At 40.6% G+C, this 17138-nt stretch overlaps 1 protein-coding gene across 2 annotated transcripts in view; it reads right to left on the minus strand.

Annotated features, from left to right (window-relative positions):
- Window positions 1–1112: 1112 nt before the first annotated feature.
- The window catches only part of ECHID (enoyl-CoA hydratase/isomerase D), a 346677-nt gene continuing 330651 nt past the window's right edge, over window positions 1113–17138 (minus strand). For both annotated transcript variants that reach the window (XM_089458599.1, XM_089458598.1), the window contains 2 exons: window positions 1772–1894; window positions 1113–1560 (listed from right to left, as the gene is read on the minus strand). In XM_089458599.1, the coding sequence (XP_089314725.1) occupies window positions 1444–1560; window positions 1772–1894 (240 nt within the window). In that variant the 3' untranslated portion in view covers window positions 1113–1443. The remainder of the gene's footprint in view (window positions 1561–1771; window positions 1895–17138) is intronic.

Genomic DNA, 17138 nt, shown 5'->3' on the forward strand with positions numbered 1-17138 from the left:
GCAAAGTTTTAAATAAATTTATCTTGATCATGCCCATTATTGTTATTGCAGCTTTTGCACAACACAATGTCATTTGACCTAAAAGCAAAAATCTACCATTTTTTATCTTAAACCAATAATACAATTATCAAAATCTTCAAATTTAACTATTTCATTTTCAATTTCCATCTTATTAAGAAGGAATTTTATTTAAAATTTGTCTACTTCCTCTTATCAATAAAATAAATAACAGAACTCATTTTGACATGATAGACAAGTTTTTACTAATCTAATTATTCTCATAGGATTATTTTACTATCAAATACTATTTACATAGGAAGCAAGTACTAAGCAGCAATGCTGCATATTTTAATCAAAAGTAAGTATTTGGAAACATGCAATCATTTTTCCTATCATATATAATTCAAAATAAAAGAATAATAAAAGTAACCCATGGAAGGGTTTAGAAATGAAATAAAAATACCTTTTGATGATATCCGAAAATAAAACACAAAAAGTTACGAGCTATGAACTATTCAATGCCTGATTCATTTTTTCAGTTTTAAATAAACTTTGTTGAAGTCAAGAACTGAAGTCGATCAAAAGATTCGATATCAAGGTTCAATTTAGATTCGAGTCCAAATGTTTTATCCGGTATCCAATACGCACAATTGTCAATGAAAACTCTTCTTTATAGAAATTAGGAATATGCGTATGGAGCGCTAGAAGGTAGGAGAGGGGGGTTTCCTTTCAATATATTTTGCAAAATTATAAGCTGCAGGGGAGATTTATGAGATTGTAAACATCCCTTCAGAAATGCAATGAAAGCAATAAATTATTTCCCAGTGATTGCAAACACTTAGACATATTAAATCTTACCATACTCTATGCTGGTGATCCATGAAAAGTTAATCCATGCAACTTAATTCCTGCACTAGGACAGAAATATTTCAACAGCAGCAGTTGGTGACAATGAAATCTAGATTTTCATTCCTATAATTTATACAGTTATGATATCAACATTTTTATGTTACTGTTTCTGCTCCAAGCTCTTTGAATTTGCACTCATTTTTCAAACTATTATTCTGACTATACACATTTTGACAGATTGCTTTAAGACAAACAGACAATCATTCCACAATATAAATCTCATGAAATTAGTAACTCATGCTCCATACATAGCTGTGAATACTTTCTATCCAAGCACAGTATCAGCTCTGATTATTATTACACTGTACAATAGCAGATTATTTCGTTGAAGTTGCATTATGCATGAATGCTTTTAATTATGAACAATATTCTCATAGATTTCCATAGTAAATATATCTACTAGATAATAAGTCAACAGTTTCATCACCACAGCCTAATTTTCTGTTCCTACTTTCTTGGTTCAATTGAACTGATTAGCACAGACTATATGGTTAGAACTGATTGGTTGAATAGAACTGTGCTCCAACTATATGGTTAGGGAAGCCTTGGAAACTTCGAAAAGTCAGGCCTTCTTCGCTGCAGATATGCATTTTTTCCTTCTTTTGCCTCCTCTGAACCATAGAATAATAAAGTGGCATTTCCAGACAGTTCCTGAGAAATGAACCAGAGGAAATATAGATCAGTTGAATGGTGAAGAGTATCACAATAGTCAAGTCGTGGAAACATAAACCAAATCAAATAGATTTGTGAACCTGGCTGCAAAAGCGTAATCACATAGTGAAATCATTTAAAAAGTTATTGATTGAAGATTCACAATAAGTGAAATGTCAAGCTGAAAAAAGGACGGAAAACAAAATTTTACTTGGAGACCAGCATGGCTATCATCAACTGCATTCAGTGCAGACTTGCAAATTCGAATGGCTGTAGGGCTGTTTCGCAATATTTCTCTACTCCATTTCACTGTTTCTTGTTCTAATTTGTCTAGCTGCAAGACAAGATTATCATTTTAGGAATTGACATAAAAATGACAACTATTGAGAATCTCACCTCTATGACAAGAATAAAGTATTTAAATTCATTAGAGAGTAACTCAGGGCTGATTTGCCTGCCATAGGCCACCAGAATGTGGCAAGCAAATAAGGCACATCATTCAACAGAGAACTGTGTTCCATATGCCATGCAATAGCCTGCAGTACAGGGCGACATCCCAAATAGAAAGAGAGAAAAGAGGGAGAGAGCCACTAAGTCTACAAAGGCATTGCGCGCCAAGAAAATGATCAGTTTCCAAGTAGGCCATATATAATTGACATGATATGTTCATGTGTTTCAAAAGGATGTAGATCCCTTGCCCCTTGAGGCACAAATCCATATTTTAGCCTTCCTAGCTTTCATATGACAAGATCTTTACCGTACCTGCACATTGCATCAGCAGATCAAATCAGACTTTGTCCAAGAACTTCAACTTTTCAGAAGATCATATCTATAGGAGAAGGATGCCTTCATGAGAGCATGTTGGACACACCTTCTGAGGAATACCATATTTGTGGCATATCAGACATATTCCAAGGAATAACATCATTGAAATTCATGTGTAATGAGGTAGCTTACTCCATATGGTAAGTCAAGAATACACTTGCAGACATTTGCGACTTTGCTTGGAGAACAAACAAGTTCATATTTGACTTGTTCTAGGCACGTTTTCCAAGATACGGTTTGAGACAAGTCAGTCCTAGATGAGAGTGCTGCTGTCACTGCTGTTTTTGGTGTTCGAGCGCTGCTTTTTGGGTTTTCTTTCAATGAGATAAGGCTACTACTGTGTACTAGCTTTCATGTAGGCACTGTCCTCCTTGCATGTTTATTGCTGTCTGTTTCTGTGGCCTATTTTCAGCAGTAAGGGTGCTCCATTTGAGAGTTATTTCCATCCTGCTAGGCACTGCTGTAGATGATACTGTGAGCCTATTTATAACCTGATTTTAAGAAGAGAAGGGAATAGATCTTGCTGCCAAATTTATCTTGTCTTTGTAAATACAATGTGTCCAAGAATAGTGGAGGGTGCTGATTCCAAGTGGTGATTGCTGTCAAAGTCAGAGCTGTCTTCTGTGCAAAATTCAGAAAGCAGACAACTTGATGTAGGTCGATACAAATGGGATGTTATTTTTAACGCTGGTAACTCTACCCTCAATAGCACGAGGACACTTGTTAAAAAGTGTTGCTTTTATCTCCAAATCAGCATGTATGGCACTGTTTTTTGATGCTTTTGTACCTGATTTTTGCAGCTAGAAGGTTGTCCACTTTGGCCTGATTTAGACCAGTTTTGATTTCTGTACTCAATCTCAGCATGTACATCTAGCAGATGCAGCACCGCCATAGAGGCAATCTTGAAACCCATTTTATGCCGAATTCAGTCAGCACATGGGACACCCTGTTTTGAGGGGTTACTTCCCGCTAAGAGGGAAATGTCGTGTGTTTAATTTGACTTGCTTTTTAAGATAATATTATTATATTAATGTCCAAGAAATGACCACAAAAGTAGGTTAAGGGGACTCTTGAGTACAATGATGTCGATACAAGCAGGAGTACCAAAAGGACTCCTATATAAAGGACAAGAAATAAAGTAGAAAATATAATGTTTATATGCTAAAACATGGAAAACCCTTGACTCCAAGTGTGGGCTGCCACAAAAGGGAGCCATTTACTAGGTCATGATCCATTAGATCTGGATGTATCTCTCCTAACACTCAAGACCAAATGACTAAAACTCAAAATAGAATGGTACCCCAAGGGAGAGTTGGGAGGAGATCTGGACCCTCTGTTGTGCTACTTCCAAGAAGTAACCCACCACTAGTGTCTAGGTGACATCAGTTGCCTACTGGTAAGATATCTGGTCTAGAGATGTCTCTGAGGTCTCTAGGGAAGGGGAATGGTTCCTTGGTTCTGCACCGATTTGGAGTTCGAGGTAAAGTTTGTTGATTGGAGTAGAGAAGCAAGGCTTCTGCTTGCCTAGGTGCTGCGACTAGCAAAGGGACCCACAAGACAACCACTTTAGCAAAATATTTATTTATTTAACTATTTCCTAAAGTTGGACTTAGAAAAAAGTTTAAAATCTTAAGTTAACTTATGGTTTAATCTCAGCACTTCATCAATATCTAATCTCAGTCATTGAGAGTGAAGGAGGGGCTTAGGTCAAAACTATAAGAGGAGATAGAGCGAGGAAGTGGCCAATCAGTTGGGCACAAGTAGTGTGTCAGATAAGCAAAGGGAGAGACTATGGTCTCAGCAGATCACAGAGCTTCAGCGACTAACAAGGAGATCGAGTGAGGATCGAGCTGCTCTTACAGCCTCAGCAAAGTTATTCCACTCGCACATGTGCGTAGGAAGAGAGATCCACAACTCGCATGTGTGCACAAATAGGCAAATCTATGTGGTTGTATGACAGATCGAGTGCGTAGTATCGAGATTAATTTATCTTGGGAGCTAATCAGTGTTTTCCTATAGATAAAGGGAAATTTTCCCTTGCTGTAAATTTTTGAAGACTATCCTTTGCTGAAGATAATAAAAGACACAAAATTGCAACTTTTCCCCAGAGTTGGGGTTTACGGAGTATATCTTGTGTTCTATGTGTTGAATGTGTTTGTCTTCTTATTTTTTATTTCCTTCATGCATGCTAAGTTAGAAAAATCAGCGTATTTGCAATTTAAGATTCTGGAACAACAATTGTTTGTATTTTTGGTTTTTACACTTAAAAACTGGTGAATCAATCATTGGGTTTTAAGGAAATCTAACATGGTATCAGAGCATATCCTCTTATTGAAGACCAACATAGTTCTTTTCTTCATGAGCAGGTTTTGCGATTCGGAGGGAGTGAGTTTATCAAATCGATTTGACCACTAGGGTTTCTGGACAATGCGATTTGGCAGTATGGCGTATAAGGGTCTTAGATTTGAGGACAAATTGGACAAAGCGTCCAAGTTCTGTTCATGGCATGAGAGGATAGCAGTGGTGCTGGAGGAGCAAGGGGTATGGGAGTTTGTTGATAATGTCCCAGTTGCACCCACTGACCCTTAGTAGTTGGCTCAGCATAACAAGAAGGATGCCAAGGCAAGAAGAATCATCTTGGAGGGAGTCAAAGACCACATTATTCCTCACTTGACTGGGAAGAAGACAACCAAAGCCATGTGGACAACCATCATTGGTCTCTATCAGGGTTCGAGGGAGGCCAGGAAGATGGTGTTGAAGGACAAGCTCAGGAACATTAAAATGTCAAAGTTAGATTCTGAGGTGTATTACCTCACTAAATTTACCAAAGTGAGGGAAGAGTTGGCTACTGTGGGCGATAATTCCAGATAGAGATTTGGTGAATTTTGCCCTTTTGGGTTTCACCAATTCGTGCAAGCATTCACAAATGAGATATGTGCTTGAGAAAAGCTTCAAATTGGGAGTGATTATGGGGTCATTATGTCCAAGAGGAGATTCACAAACAAGCTCAATCTAGGTCACATGTTAACATTGAGGAAGATGAAGAAAATTTATCCCTAGCCAGCAAAAGGGGTGTGTTGTAGCTTTTTCTATCTCATGTCACACAATTGCTTTCAGAAGATATAGAAGCCTCCTAGAGACAACCTCTAGGTTGATAGGAGACCAATTCCTAGGGCATCCGAGAGGAGTGCTTTTGAAGATTATCTAAAGGCTTTCTGCTGCACTCCATATGTCACATAATTGGTTCAATAGCCCTTCGCCAAGGTAAACTCAAGAAAACACATAGATCGAAATAAACACTGGTAGATATGGCTAATCTCAAAGAGAAATGTGTTGGTTCTGGTGGCCGACACACAACAATACACAGTTTAACATTGTTATTGTAGTATAGATGAACAAGAGGAAGGAAAGGAGGGAAATCGATGCAGAGGGCTGGACATAACACAAAATCCTAAGCAACAATCTCCAACAGAAATATGGAAGAGTGAGGAGGTGAAAATGTAGAAAAAGTGGAGCATGAATTAAGGTCTCAAGCTCTATGCCTCATGAATACATTTGTCACCAATTAGCATAAGTAAATATGTGCTTACATACACGTACTGTAGGCTATCAAATAACACAAGTAAATCCATGATTACACAAGTACTACAGGCTATCAAATAACACAAGTAAATTTGTGTTTACATAGGTACTTCTCACTACTTAGCAGCATACATACAACCATGAGAGAGTGAAACTGGCAGCTTCATAACACAATTTTAGAAGAGGAAAGACATACATGAAATGATATACAAAGGGGAAAACATACTACGCATTGCTCCGATTGGAATCAACCAAATTGCTTCATTAATCTTTGAAGATGGAGTCCAAATCACTAGTCCATTACATTTAACAATTGTATATGCCCGAGCACCTTATGAACAAGAAAATTGAACCAAAGTGGAACCACTCTCTCTGCAAACAGAGCTCAAAACTTGCAAAAGCAGAATTCGAGCCTCTAGAATGCAGAAATTGGGAACCTCGTTTAAGTGTTTCTTCCCTTTATTTATAAGGAGAGGGGGAGATTTTAACAACAGTTACAAAATATCTCAGCCGAGCTCCAGCTGTCTAATCGACTAGCTGTATCGGCGTGTGAAGGTTTTGATGTCCAAAATGATTACAATCGGATTTGATTTGTTCTTGAAAATGCAAAAAGTATAGAATAATAGACATAAAGAAAACTGAATGAGGGTTGAGGAAAATATCTCCATGCCATTCCTATGATGGCCTCCGATTAGGCCACGTCTTTGCCATGATGTTCCTCTTTAGTTGTTTGATCGGTTCACCTGTCGCTTTCGCCTTAACTACTTGAATTCCCCACTCTTTGGAGTTGGGAGCGATCAACTATCGGTTGCTTGCCACAATGCAGAAACAAAGATTGACCTGGCAGTCTTTCATTGCTTGACTGCGTGGAGCTCCATGCTGAGAAATTAATTCTCAGGTGACCTGCACACTGCTTCCTAAGTCCCATACCTCCATTTACTCACTGAAGACGTGCGTCGAACCACAGAGATGGCTTGTATCACCTCAAGGCAGACCCAACACTCTTTCCTGCAGATCGTGGTCCTTTCTACCTTGACCCAACGATCTTTGACAGCCGCCATTACTCTTGAAACCAACTCCACTGTTCCCATATTCAATCTTGCAGTTGCCGACCCATATGCCTTTAACTCTTTGTACTGTGCTTATCGGAGAAATTCCATATCGCAATTTTCACAGTGGTGCAGTATTCTAATCTTCCGATTGCCGACCTCCAATATGATGAGCTCCTTCCGCTTAGCCCTTCCCGCATTTCTCACCATAGGACCGAGGGTCGTGACCTGCCGCTTAGCCTTGAGTTGCTAGAGCGTTTTTGTTCTTGCCAGGGACTATTTTTCCTTCGTTAAGTGCTCAGCGCCTTTGGTTCTTTGAGTCTTTGCGACTGTGGTGCCAGCCCAATATCGAAGCCCCCTTATCGGAACTTTTTCAAGTATCAAGTGTTACAAAGTGCCGACATCCTCAACCTCCGATATGCCAACCTCTGATATGACGTCATCGCTCCACGTGGCACCTCATGAGTGGTGACATGTGTCACCCAAATTTGTCCCCTTAGGCCCCCTCAAAACGCTAAAACTGCCTGCCACGTGTCCTTCCGTACCACCACGTCATACTAACATCAGATGCCACTGTAGCTTATCAAGACCAATCATATGCCACCATGTGTCTTGCTAGAGGAGAGAGAAAAAGGTCTGCCCACCTTTGGTTTTGCGATGAAATCTTTTGTTAATCCTTTGTCGGCATTCCTGGCAGTTTTTAACACTATCGACATATATGCATATCGCAACTTTTTAAAGGTTGTCATCTTAAGAAGTTCCAATTCGTTGACCTTTCGATGTGTCGATGCTCCGATATTCAGGACCTCCGATATGCGATTGCCGATATACCTGATGCTCTGATGTTGCGATTGCCGATATCCCTGATGCTTGATGTTGCGATCGTCGATATTGTTGATGCTCTAATGTTGTGATCGCTGATATGGTTGATGCTCTAATGTTGCGATTGTCGATATCTCTGGACCTTCGATATGCGATCTCCGATATATCATACCTCTGATATTCCTTCCTAAGGCTTCAATCCTTGAACTTCAGCATACCATATCTTTTGATCCAGGAGTCCATTTTTGGACTTCCACATATCGTTGGAAAGCTTGTTCAAAGCAATTTCCAATGGAGAGGGTCCGATTTAGGTTTTCAGTCCTTCGCTACTTGGAAAATGACTAGAAACTTCTCTGCTCATTTACTCTTTAGACAACTGGAAACACATTTTGTAGTAAGTGACAACATTAGCTCCAATTGGGGACAATGCCTTGCTGGCAAGGTGCTGAGAACCTGCAAACTAGTAGCCTTCACCATTGGGCATGGAGTCAAAAATATATCAAACCTATAAAACCAGAAAATCTCCATGGAACTTTATTTGTTGGGAGTCCTTTCCTCATAAAACTGAAATGCAAAACTACAAACTCTAAAAACTGGAAATTAAACACTCACATAGTGAGCTTATTTATATACAACTCTTGCTTAGGCATAGGGCTCAATTCACCCAAGTGAGGTCAACCTTCCAATGATACCAGCCCAGCATCTGAGTACAAGAGCTTATTCCATTGTTCTCTTGGAAATCAACAACTAAAACAGGCATGCACCACTGCCCCCAAACTAATATTTGACGCTCAACTCTTTTAATCTCCTCCATGAACCTTCTAGTTGGGCTTGGAATTGATATATATTGTTGCAGGCCAAGGAAAGAGGTTTACAATAAGACTCAAACAGTGGAGTTGCCAATATGAGAATTTCTGAATCTACATATCAGAAATATTACTACAATCACTGGTTTATCATCTCCTACTTGTTCTTTACAGTCAACAAGTTATTTAATTACTTAAACAACGATGAAAACACTATTGCAGCCTACACATACATACAGATCATGAACTAAAATAAACCGAGACAATCACACAAGGGACACCGTTATTTTTTGACAATCGTCCCCGAAAAAACCCAATTCGGGAAAACCGATGCAGCATATAGAGGGTTTGTATTGTTAAGCAGATTTCGGAATACAACTAAGGTGCCAAATTCGGCTCACCCAGCAGAGAATAAACCTGGCAGAAGTACCTCTATCCGGAGACAGATATTTTGGCAATCCAGCAACTGGATGATCAAACCCCACTGATGACAATTGTTGTTCCCAGTGCTGGGCAGCGATGGCTGCTTCAAGCTCTGAGCTAGAACTGTGTCACCTCCTCTAGGAGCTACGTCACCCTCTCAATGAGCCTCCCTTGCTCAGAAATCGATATGCAGCACTGCTGCTCTCTCTACCCCACAAAAAACCCCAGCACTGCCTCTAAGGAACTGCGTCAGCCCTCTAGCTTTTGCGTCACCCTCTCTGGAGCTGCGCTATCTCTCCTGCTGCTGCTCTGCTTCTCTGCTATGTATCCTCAGCCTTGGACTGAAGTCCCTCTGCCGAACTTCCCCTCTCACAGCAACTCAGATCACTTAGCTCGACTTTCTCAACAAACCATGCCCCAGAAAAATTGAACTCTTTGATCTCTTGGTGTATCTCCAATTGACCCTTAAGCTTCCTCTTATACTTTTCTTGTTGATGAATCAATGACCGTGATCTAATCTCTAATCAATGGCTAAGATTAAAACAGGCTTGATCCTCGTCACTTAGAACCTTCTCGCCCATATTTTTATTAATACACATTAATATTTTTATTTTCCTAAGTCTAGTCTTAGGAACTCATTAAAAATATTAATTATTTTAATAACTCCCCATCCGGGTGGAATTTCTCCAAACGATTTCTGGGTTCTGGAGATCCCATGTGTTCTAGCCCATCCACCAAATTTCGGAGCTAGAGCACATCCGATGCTACCCAAAATCAACACTCCCTCTTAGCGAGGAATGTGCTCTAACAATACTCCCAACTAGAAGCATCACACTGATCCATTGCATCGATCCTCTGTGCTGCTGATGCTTGGCCTGCTGCCCTTCATCCATTGCATTGTTGCTTCCTGTACTGCTGCCCATGACTCTGCCATTGCCACTGCTGCATCTGTACTACATCTCCCTCTCAACATGTTGCATCATGCTACCCATAGCACTGCCACTGCTAACTGCTGCACTGCAACTCAGCTGCTGAGAAGTAAGCAACTAAAAACTCACCCAAACTCTGACATCCTAGTCAGTATGGATGTCTTGTGATCCTGAAGCTACCTCTGCTGCTAATATGTGATGACCCTCTGCTGCTACAAACTGCTTTGTGCCTCTCACACTGCTACAACATCCACTGTGCTGCCCCAGGCTCTGGCACTCTAGCTCTGCCACTATTGCTCCATCACACCTCGCACCAACTGACACCCGTCTTCTACTACTATCGTTAAGGGCTCCCGTAGTCGTATGTGATCCAAGAGTTTGGGCACCTCAAGGATCTTGCCCCTATGTAGTCCTCTCGACTACAACGCCATGTCGCCCCACCTTTTCTCCATAGGTGCATGAGCACTCATGGCACAATTGTCATCCTCGCCTTCCTTGTCCGCTTTCGCTGGAGCAACCTTCAATTCAGAAGCTTCCCCCTTTGCCTTCTTCCAGGGGAACTGAGTGGCATAATGTCCCAGTTCCCCACAATTGAAGCATCTGACCTTGGTGATGTCCTTCTTATTTCTCTTCTGTTGTGCTTATTGTCCCCACAATGCGAGAGTTGCATCCTCCTCCTCCTTCTTGACCTGGGTTCCCTTACCGCTACTCCCTGTCTTTGTCATCTTCCTGAGCTCTTCTTGTCGAAGAGATACACACATCTCCTCCCAATTGGGGAGAGTCGCTCTGCCCAAGATACTTTGGACAAAAGTCTCCCAGTCCTCGGTGACTGCATTTAGGGCAGTCCTGACCATGAACTCAGGATCTGGTGTAGACCCCACGGAAGTCAACTAGTCACGAATCCCTTGCAACCTAAGAAGGAAGGGATCAATCTCCTCTCCTTTCTGCATCTGGTACTGTTTCAGCTAATTTTCTAATAGCATCTTCCGTTGGACAGAAGATCCCTGATACAAGGTGGCCAACGCCTCCCACATCTCCCTTGTTGTGTTCTTCTCAACAATGTGTGGTACTACATGACCTTTGACCCCATATAGGATCATGCACTTGGCCTTAGCCTGGGCCTCCTCATACTTCTTCAACGGATCAGCGTCAGTCAACTCAACAACTACCTTCAAGGCATAGCCTTTGATGCGATCTTTGTCCAGGATTGCTAAGATCCTGGCCTTCCAGATGACAAAATTGGATGCTCCATCCAATCTGTCCTAATCCCTCAACCCATTCATTGCCATCTTTGCTCAAAGATAGGATTGGTTCTTCTCTCCCTCTCCTGATGTCAATCTAGCAAGACTTGGATTTGGATTTCTTTGGAGCTAGAAATCCTCTAAGGAACAAGCTCCTCTAGACTCCCTTTGAGTCTTGATTTCCTTCATGGAAATCCTCCAGCCAAATGTCAAATCACTTCCTCTTCAATCCTCCTCTGCTGTTGCAACCCAGATCTAGATTTCTTTTGACTAGAAATTTGTCAAGGCAGTCATTCCCTCTACCTCGACTCTGTCTCCATAGCACTGTTCTGCACCAATTAGAAACAGCGTCCCACCAGCTCCTCAAATCGAATATGCTCTTCTTCCTCAACCCAACAACTGATTGTTTCGAACCTCTCAGGCTCTGCGCTAGCCCAGAGCGCTGACGCAATCACTGCGTGGGCTCCTCTCTGGCTCTGTGTCACCCTCTGCATGCTCGAAGTGCTGACGCAGGCACTGCGTGAGCCTCTGCATCACACTTGCAGTTGCTTCTCTGCCTCTAAAACAACACTATCACTCGGGACAGCTACTTCTTTGAAGCGAATTCTCTGGATTTCTCGGTTGGCTTCTTTCGTCTCCTATGATTTGCAATGCTCTGATACCATGTGAGAATTTCTGAATCTACACATCAGAAATCCTACTGCAATCATTGGTTTATCATCTCCTACTTGTTCTTTACATTCAACAAGTTATTCAATTATATAAACAACAATGAAAACACTATTGTATCCTCACATACATACATATCATGAACTAAAATAAACTGAGACAATCACACAAGGGACACCGTTATTTTTGGACAATCGTCCCCAAAAATACCCAATTCGGGAAAACCAGTGCAACATATAGAGGGTTTGTATTATTACACAGATTTTTGCATACAACTAGGGTGCCAAATCCGTCTCACCCAACAAAGAATAAACTTGGCAGAAGTACCTCTATCTGGAGACAGATATTTTGGCAATCCAACAACTGGATGATCAAACCCCACAGATGACAACTAATGTTCTCATTGTTGGGCAGCGATGGATGCTCCAAGCTCTGTACTAGAACTGTGTCACCTCCTCTAGGAGCCCCTTCACCCTGTCAATGAGCCTCCCTTGCTCAGAAGTCGATATGCTGAACTACTGCTCTCTCTGCCCCACAGAAAACCCCAACACTGCCTCTAAGGAACTGCATCAGCCCCTCTAACTTCTACGTCACCCTCTCTGGAGTTACGTTGTCTCTCCTGTTGCTGCTTTGCCTCTCTGTTATGTATCCTTGGCCTTGGACTGAAGTCCCTCTGTCGAACTGCCCCTCTCACTGCAACTCAGATCACTTAGTTCGACTTTCTTAGCAAACCACGCCCTAGAAAAATCGAATGCTTTGATCTCTTAATGTATCTCCAACTAACTCTCAAGCCTCCTCTTATACTTTTCCTGTTGATGAATCAACAACCATGATCTAATCTTTAATCAACAACTAAGATTAAACAGGCTTGATGCTCGCCACTTAGAACCTTCTCACCCATATTTTTATTAATACACATTAATATTTTTATTTCCCTAAGTTTAGACTTAGGAACTCATTAAAAATATTAATTATTTTAATAACTCCTCATCCGAGTGGAATTTCTCCAAATGATTTTTGGGTTCTGGAGATCTCATGTGTTCTAGCCTCTCCATCGAATTTCGAAGCTAAAGCACATCCATTGCTACCCAAAATCAACAACCAAGGTGAGAGATCTTCAACCTACACTTCCCTTGCTCACCCGACAGAGGGAATGTAAAAATTGTCATACCTAGGAAAAAATATTATGATTTGTTCCCCGACAACGACACCAAAAAGATGTAGATTTTTCTATCTCCTGTCACACAATTGCTTTCAGAAGATATAAAAGCCTCCTAGAGACAGCCTCTGGGTTGATAGGAGACCAATGCCTAGGGCATCTAAGAGGAGTGCTTTTGAAGATTATTTAAAGGCTTTCTGCTACACTCCATATGTCACGTAATTGGTTCAATAGCCCTTTGCCAAGGTAAACTCAAGCAAACACATAAATTGAAATAAACACTAGTAGATATGGCTAATCTCAAAGAGAAATTTGTTGGTTCTGGTGGCCGACACACAACAATACACAATTTAACATTGTTATTGTAGTATAGATGAACTGGAGGAAGGAAAGGAGGGAAATCGATGTAGAGGGTTGGACATAACACAAAAACCTAAACAACAATTTCTAGCAAAAATATGGAAGAGTGAGGAGGTGAAAATGCAGAAAAAGTGGAGCGTGAATTAGGGTACCAAGCTCTATGCCTCATGAATACATTTGTCACCAATAAGCATAAGTAAATATGTACTTACATACAGGTACTATAGGCTATCAAATAACACAAATAAATCTGTGATTACACAGGTATTACAGGCTATCCAATAACACAAGTAAATATGTGTTTACAAAGGTAGTTCTCACTACTTAGCAACGTACATACAACCATGAGAGAGTGAAACCGGCAGCTTCATAACACAATTTTAGAAGAGGAAAAACATACATGAAATGATATACAAAGGGGAAAACATACTACGCATTTCTCTGATTGGAATCACCCAAACTGCTTCATTAATCTTTGAAGATGGAATCCAAATCTCTAGTCCATTACATTTAACAATTGTATATGCTCGAGCACTTTTTGAACAAGCAAATTGAACCAAAGTGGAACCACTCTCTTTGCAAACAGAGCTCAAAACATGCAAAAGCAGAATTTGGGCCTCTAGAATGCAGAAATTGGGAACCTCGTTTAAGTGTTTCTTCCCTCTATTTATAAGGAAAGCGGGAGATTTGAAAAACAATTACAAAATATCTCAGCCGAGCTCCAACTGTCTAATCGACTCGCTGTCTCGGCGTGTGAAGGTTTTGTTGCCCAAAATGATTACAATCGGATTTGATTCCGTTCTTGAAAATGCAAAAATTACAGAATAATAGACATAAAGAAAACTAAATGATGGTTGAGGAAAATATCTCCCTGCCATTCCTGTGATGGCCTCTGATCAAGCCACGTCTTTTCCCTGATGACGCAGGAGCATCGGGATTAGCCAACAATGTGAAAACTTGTTCACATGTTGTGGCTAAACAGGTTGAAATTCATTGACTAATGGGTCAAAACCAGTTTTTACTGAGAGGGTTGGATCTCTCAAGCAATTTGTTATAATTCATTATTGTAATAAGTTAGAGATTGTCTTATTTTAGATTGAGAGATAGAGTTGTTTGCATAGGTGTGAGGGAGAGCTAGGAAATAGAAGATTGTTGTTAGATCTATCATGAATAGAGATTTGTTATTAGATATTGTTAGAGAAATATTCGAGTGATAAAAGAGAGGAAAAATGTAATGAGCAGGAGGAGAGGATTGCTGAGTGGAGAGAGAGCATAGAGCGAGGTTTAGAATGCATGTGAGATAGAGGTCTTTTTTTCCCTGTGTAATCTGGCCTAAGGCCAAGACTTTGTATTATTTATTTGTAATAAAACAGTGTTGCATGTAGATGTTTTGAACAGCCCGTGAAGACCTCGAATGTTTGGTTTTCCTTTTAAATCCATGCAACATCAATGCAGGCCTGTGTATTTCATGTTTCTTTAAGAGAATTGTCGCATAAAAGGATTGATTGGTGAGCGCAATCCTTCATTCTGGTTCCGCAGGGCAAATACCCAAAATAGCCTAAGTATCAGGCTAAAACACGTTTAAACGAAGAATCCAGACCTCAAGCAGTTATAGAGTGGAGTTTTATTGCCATCAGGTCCATGGAACCCAATTGCATTAGGCCTTTGCATTTTTCCTTGTCGCATCGCCGAAAGTCATTAACAAGTGCGATCGCCGATATATATATATAGCATCGACATATCGAGGCAGGGTTTATATATATATATATATTAAAGTGGCCATTGTAAATCGTCGATAGCGATAGCGATATTGCATCGGACCAAAGGAAAAGCGCCGATATAAGAAGCCTTGTGTTGACCGATCGCCGATACTACAATTGGATCCTGACCGTCTGATTGATCAGATTTGATCTGTAGTAAAAGCCATATAACTGTGTAAAAGGCGAAAAATCGCAATTTTAATGTTTTGAAGGGTCTTTTGGATCCCGAAAAGTGAAAACCATTGTTTTTCAAAGGTTTTGGGTTCCGATAGTTAAGAGGGCTCATATTTGTGTGGAAAGGGGTGATTGTGGGTTTTATTAAACCATTGTTTTTGCTGCATCATTTTTGGTATCAGAGCAGAAGCAAGAGCTGTTTACAACGAAGATGCTGCCGAGGAGAGGTATTGGTCGAGGAAGACCAGAAGCAAATGCAATTTTGCTGGAAGAGGTACGAAGTTTGCGTGCACGAATGGAGACAATGGAGACAACCCAAAGAAGAGCACCTAATGATGGAGCTGAGAGCTCTTCAGAAGAATCTGTTGCAGATGTGGGAGAAATAGAGGAAGACAATGAAACTGCCAAAGTCCTCAAGATGTTGGCAAAAGTAGGAAGCAAACCCAAGATGGAGATCCCTATGTATGAAGGGAGCCTGAATGTAGAGGAGCTTATGGATTGGATTAGATCCATAGATCAGTACTTTGACTATGAAGAGGTTGAGGAGAATAAGATGGTGAAGTTTGCAGTCACCAGGTTGAGGGGTCATGTAGCCATCTGGTGGGACAAGGTACAGACATCAAGAACGAGGAAAGGGAAATCTAAGATCAAGCAGTGGGACAAAATGGTAAGTAAACTGAAAGCCAAGTTTTTGCCTAAAGACTATCATCTGAATCTTTTTAAGCAATTGCAAAATTTAAAACAGAAAGGAATGTCTGTTAAGGAGTATACGGAAGAATTCTATAGATTAAGTATTAGAGCAGGGCATGTAGAAGATGATGTTGAAAAGATAGCTAGATATATAAATGGGTTAAGGTATGAGATACAAGATGAGATTAGCTTGTTAAGTCTAAAAACTGTTGAGGATGCCTATCAAGCAAGTCTGAAGGCAGAGGAGAAAATATTGAGGAAATAGAGTCAAAGGAATAGAGGAAAAGGCTCATCCAGAGGCAGAGGAACTCCCAGACCCAGAGGACCACAACATCAGCATGAAGCAAGAAGCTCAAGTGGCAGACCACCATAGAGGGGTGAATCTAGCAGAGGAAGATTCATGCCCAGAGGAAGAGGGCGAGGAAGAGATGTTAGGTGTTATACCTATGGAGAATGGGGACACATGTCATGGGACTAGTGTTGAAAATATCAGTATCGGAAAAATATCGGCGAGGGTCCAAAAAATATCTTATCGGCAATATCGGTGAAAATATTGGCAAAATATCGGCAAATATCGGCAAGCATAAAAAATGTATAATATATTCATTTTTTTTCAGATTTTTAAACATATAAAGCAATAACAACATGAAATAAACACATTGGCACATAAATATGAAGAAAGCACTAATATATATGATGTCAAATAGAAATGATACATGAAAGGCGATACTACATCCTGTTGATCCCTGATAATTGTCCATTCAAGGACTCAAATGTGGAGAACCAATACAAAATAACATCACATATATAACAGTATCTCATCATCATGAGTTCTATGTAGCATAACAAATAAAACTAGCAGCTATCTATCTGAAATCACTGCCCTCTCCCCCTTTTACGGGAAAACATGATGGGCTGTTTGCCAGGCCTGCCCCTAGTAGTTGAAGGCCCTGACCCTGCCTCTACACCTAATGTCAAATAATGAGTGCTAGGTATGGAGCTGTGCTCTCCATATATCTATAGCAGATGGTGTTGATGTTGATGCTCCCACAATGTCCTCCTCCTCCTCCTCCTGCTCCTCCTCCAAGT

The sequence above is a fragment of the Pinus tabuliformis genome, chromosome 7 (assembly GCF_031772625.1).
Source record: "Pinus tabuliformis cultivar Carrire ecotype Pingquan chromosome 7, CPIR1, whole genome shotgun sequence".
Classification (NCBI taxonomy): Eukaryota; Viridiplantae; Streptophyta; class Pinopsida; order Pinales; family Pinaceae; genus Pinus; species Pinus tabuliformis.